This window comes from Miscanthus floridulus, chromosome 17 (genome assembly GCF_019320115.1).
Source record: "Miscanthus floridulus cultivar M001 chromosome 17, ASM1932011v1, whole genome shotgun sequence".
In the NCBI taxonomy this organism is placed as follows: Eukaryota; Viridiplantae; Streptophyta; class Magnoliopsida; order Poales; family Poaceae; genus Miscanthus; species Miscanthus floridulus.
In genome coordinates, this window is record NC_089596.1 from 39043634 (window position 1) to 39048908 (window position 5275).

General features: G+C 49.0%; 1 protein-coding gene across 1 annotated transcript; it reads left to right on the forward strand.

Annotated features, from left to right (window-relative positions):
- Positions 1–337: 337 nt before the first annotated feature.
- On the forward strand, positions 338–2472 carry LOC136516585 (abscisic acid receptor PYL5-like). The gene is made up of 3 exons (XM_066510018.1): positions 338–700; positions 1010–1228; positions 1955–2472. The coding sequence occupies exons 1-3, from the start codon at positions 542–544 to the stop codon at positions 2168–2170; spliced, it is 594 nt and encodes a 197-aa protein (XP_066366115.1). The 5' UTR covers positions 338–541; the 3' UTR covers positions 2171–2472.
- The last annotated feature ends 2803 nt before the right edge of the window (positions 2473–5275 follow it).

Consider the following 5275-nt stretch of genomic DNA (forward strand, 5'->3'; position numbering starts at 1 on the left):
CATTATGTACGTATAAGTGTCCATGGAGAAGAGAAGAGAAGAGTGGTCTCACATTATTAAAAATAAATAGAAGTGCTCCAATATGATGATACGATATTTTTGTTTCCGTGACGCGCCGACAAAAATATCAGTCGGCACGGCGGTCAGCCGTGTCCCTGTAGCCGGCCTGGACCCCTTTTTTCCTCTCTCGTTCGTTCTCATCCGTCCAGGCGAGCCAACAAGCAAAAGTGAACGGGTGGATAACTCGTGGGCGGGGCCCACCACCGCCCCCGCCCCCTTACGCCCGCAGATTTTTGTACCCGCCGCGCCGGCTCCGCGGCTCGGGCTCGGGCTCGGCCTCGGCGTGCAAGAAAACCCGATTAGATTAACCACCCGCTCTCTCTCTCTCCGACTCCTTTCCTCTCTCGTTCGTTCTCATCCGTCCAGGCGAGGGAGCCATCAAGCAAAAGTAAACGGGCGAGGAGCTGGAGAGACCCCGTCGACGCGAAGCAACCGCCGATCGGAGCCGCGGCTGAGGAGGAGCAGGAGGCGGAAGGCCGAGATGGTGGGTCTCGTCGGCGGCAGCACGGCGCGGGCGGAGCACGTCGTGGCCAACGCCGGAGGGGAGACGGAGTACGTGCGCCGCCTGCACCGCCACGCGCCCGCCGAGCACCAGTGCACCTCCACCCTCGTCAAGCACATCAAGGCGCCCGTCCACCTCGTAAGTTCCCATCCCCCGCCCTCTCTCCCCCGTCCTTGCCGTCTCCCGGCCCGGTCGGTCCCGGTGGTGGGTGGTTCAGTGGTTGGATTGGAGGACGCCACGAGTACCGTGCTAGTACTTGAGATTGTTTTGCCTCGCGTCTGGGCTGCTATTTCTCTCGGATCTGGAGTCCCTCGTCCGATTCCTCATGCCTTGTTGGGTTTTTTCCTTCCCCGATCGATGTGTTCTCGTGATGTTGCGTGAATTGCTAGCGTCAAATCGATTGCGCCGCCCGATTGGAAGCTGATGCCGTCGATGATCGCATCGCAGGTGTGGGAGCTGGTGCGGAGCTTCGACCAGCCGCAGCGGTACAAGCCGTTCGTCAGAAACTGCGTCGTGCGCGGGGACCAGCTCGAGGTCGGTAGCCTGCGCGACGTCAACGTCAAGACCGGCCTGCCGGCGACAACCAGCACCGAGCGCCTCGAGCAGCTCGACGACGACCTGCACATACTCGGCGTCAAGTTCGTCGGCGGGGACCACCGCCTCCAGGTCCGTGCTGCTGCTCCGTTTGTTGCTTCCCTGCGCATGCTCTGTTTCATGAGCCCTGCTTGCTTGTCGGTGTATTCCCATTTTTCAGTATGCTTGCTTTGTTACCATTTTTCTTCTTTAAATTAAATTGTGCTTTCTTGTTACCATTTCACTACAATCGTGATCGCAGGATGCTATGAATGAAATGCATTTGCTATGCTTGCGAGATTGGGATTTTTTCTTCTTTGTGACAGATAACATCTTGGTCCTGTTTGGTAGCTGGGATTGGGAATCAAATTCTTATGATTTATTAAGAGTATCCAGTTTGAACTTAATCATGGTAGCCATCTGTTGAAATAAAAGCCATTAGCTTCTCGTGAGGCACTCATCAGCTAAAACGAGATTAAGCCATTGGCCTAATTACCTTGCTTCTCGTGATTGTTTGCCACCCTGAAAGGATATGCTCACAACCCGTACTGTTTTGACTTCTTATCCACATAGGGAGTACTATTTAGTACGAAAGGACATGTCTTAGAGACTGTTACTACTTCATTCGTTGTTCTTCGTCTAGTCTTCAGATTGATAATATAAGGTGTAAAACTTTGATGTTTCGTGTGCTGTCAAGTGATTGTGAGGCAAAGTTTTTGTTTGTGTCAATGCCTACAGGCTACAGTGGCGTTCTTTACTCCTACTTGAAGCATATCTTTGATCCACGCTGATGATGAGTTGTGTTTGCCACTTTTTCAGAACTACTCATCCATCATAACTGTCCACCCGGAGAGCATTGACGGGAGGCCAGGTACCCTTGTGATTGAGTCGTTCGTGGTCGATGTGCCTGACGGCAACACAAAGGATGAGACATGCTACTTCGTCGAGGCTGTGATCAAGTGCAACCTCAAGTCTCTTGCAGAGGTATCCGAGCAGCTAGCAGTTGAGCCACCTACATCGCCGATCGATCAGTGAGTGACCTGCATCGCGGATCCATCAGTAACACCAGTACAAAGGCGTGAATTGGCAACAAATAAGAAGCTTCAAAGGCTGGCTGGAGAGTTCAACCTTTTTGAGACTGGTGGTTTCGCCATCGTCTTCTGCGTGTATGTCTCTTGGAATATGGAAGGATTAGTGGTATGTAGGATTAAATATCTGTAGTAGCTTGTATGTTAGGGATGATTTAGCCGTAGGAACTGCACCTACATACCTCATGGCATGTATGCATACTGCTAGTATGTTTAGAAATCAGGGAAAGCATGGAGCGGTTTTTGCCACTTTGGTGCATGGAGGTCTATCTTTTTTTTTTCTCCATTTTGCGGTGGCTACTATATTGGTTGCGGTGGCTACTGTACCGTAGATTCTAGCTGATAAGTCGGTTGATAAGTTCAAGCGAACAGGCCAATACTTTCCCGCTGACACTAGGGTCTGGATCTTGGATTTGGTTTAATTCTCGTAATGCGTCGTATTGTATTCTCCAATGTTATTGGGATTTGGGATTTGAACTGGAAAAAAAGATTCGCGAGACAGATTTGAACTGAAGCAATCAAAATTCGCATCAAATTAGATGCAAATTTACAAATATGGACAAACTAGCCCAGTTACAAATATGGCATAGTCCGGTTTGGACTGAGTGTGCACAGTTAGATAAAACCGGCTCAAGCTGGTTTTGAAACTAGCCCAAGCTAATTTTGACTGTTAGAGGAGGTTTTGACCTGATCTCTTTGAAAACTCATTCGATCTTGTGGCCTTGCACACCTCAATGTATGAGAGAATCACAGCCGAATCAAACATACGATCAATCACAAAAACACAATATCTATATTTTCCCATCTATCCTACTTTTCTCATTCTTCATTGTCGCTGGTGTTTGTCGGTTCAACAATGACAAAGCTCTAGAGCGGCCAGACCGGTTAGAGCAACCCATCCCAACCCATGCCACCCATGCCAGGGTCCCTTCCAGGCTATAGGTTTTGGGGGTTTCAACAGAATTTACCAGCATGTCTTGCGTATTGTGCTCCTGATGAGGTTCCTTTACTGATGTGTCTTGCATGTCATGGTCATTGCTAGAGGCACAAGGAGTGTTCGTGTGCAAACACACTTTTAGGCGATGGCCTGACTTGAAAGTCAGCTAGGCTGATTTTGGCCTACCCCATTGCTTTTCTATCCAAGCGTTCTAGCTCCTTGTTGTTGTTACCGATCTTTCCATCAACAGGTTTATTAGACCATTTAATTTAAACAAATCAAATAATTCTAAGACCATTTAATTTAAACAAATCAAATAATTCTAAGACTCATTGTTTAATGCTAGGAGTAGTGATCCTGTGCGGGTGGAGTCATGTTGAGTGTTCAAGCATTGACTAGTCATGTTGAGTTATGTTGGATGCTCAAATGTGGACTACCGAGTGCTGAGTTGAAGTATTACGTGAGTCGGATGTGAATTGTCGCAGATCAGAGTATGATTTTGCATCATTTGGATCGATGGCTATTTTATGACTATTGATGATGAAATATTAATAGACAAATTAATTATGTCAATTGAAAGGATCAAGATGCGAAAGAGGAATCTAAACTTCTCATGAAATTAAAACCTATCGCTTAGCTCATTTCACCCTTATGCTTAAACAAGTGTTTCTAGCTTACCGCATAAAGTTTTGCACCCTAGTTCCAATCCTACTCTAACATGGCCATTCTATAGGAATGTAATTGAATGAAAGTAAATGTTCAAAGTAAAGAAACGATTAGGAATACATAGGTACTTTCCTAAGGTATCAGAGAGTCGGCACTCCCGCACTAATCCTCATTGGAGCACCCACGCAAGGGTATTGCCCCTCTTGATCCGTGCAAGGATCAAGTGCTCTCTATGGATTGATTCTTCACCACTCCGGCATGGTGAATCACCTACAACCATTTATACCATGAGTTGGGCCTCTCACAATCGCCACCAAGAGATCACCAAGCTCCTCATCACAACCAAGCCATCTAGGTGATGCTGCAATCACCAAGAGTAACAAGCAAAAACTCTCGCTTAACCTAACCAAGCCTAATAAGAAGAGTGGATTCACACTTGCTACTCTTTAAACACTAATGGAGTTCTTAATCTTTGATTATAAAATTCAAATCACTCTAATAGGCCAAAGCTCTCTCTAGTACACCAATAAGTGTATGTGTATGTTCTGAATGCTGAGAGAGATCCGAGATGAGGGGTATATAGGGCCTGTTTGGTTCCTTGCCTTTCCCCTAACCTCCTGGAGCCAACTTAAACCTGTTTGGTTGGCTGAACAAACCTCCTAGCTAGGCCTTAGCAAGCCACCTAGGGGGTCTTAGCATGGCTCCAGAAAGACGCCAAACTCCTCCATTTTTCTAGAGCCAAGCTATGGCCAGCCATCGCACGAGTTCCCCTCACCGCCTCGGCTTCAATTTTGTTTGGCAGCGATGCTCCTCCTCCTCGCTGGTGCTCCTCCCCCATCGTTTCCTGCTCCTCCCCATCATTCGCCGGTAGTGGCGCGAGTCCAAGTTGATGAGGAGTGGCGGCATGCATCGGAGGAGGTCCGCGGTAGTAGTGGGCTAGCCAGCGTGGTAGAGCGCGGAGTTGAGGATGCAGAATGTAAGTATGTCGGCACGGAGGAGCACGATAGGGCGGCGCCGAGGAGCGCCGGGGAACGACAGGACAACATGATGAGGACGACGGTGCAAGCCAGCCATGGAGCTCCGGCAGCGCGGTTGAGTACTAGCCGAGCGTGAGCTCCTTCCAATGGAGCTACAGGCCGGACACAAAGATGCTGCCATAGAGCACCTCGGTGCCTAAGGTGGAGGTGGAGGTGACGCGGAGGCCATGGGCGTGGCGGAGGCCATGGGCATGGCGGAGGCCATGGACGTGGAGGTGGAGGTGTTGCAGTCAAGGCCATGGACACGGAGGTAGAGGTGGTGTGGCAGAGGCCATGGACGTGGATGCCGGAGGTGGAGGTCATGTCGAGCACAAGCGAGAGCAGTTGTAACACCCCGGGTGTTTAAAATTTAAAAACAGGACATGTCATCATATGCATTGCAAGGCATTGGTCGTATTGCAAACTTTGATAT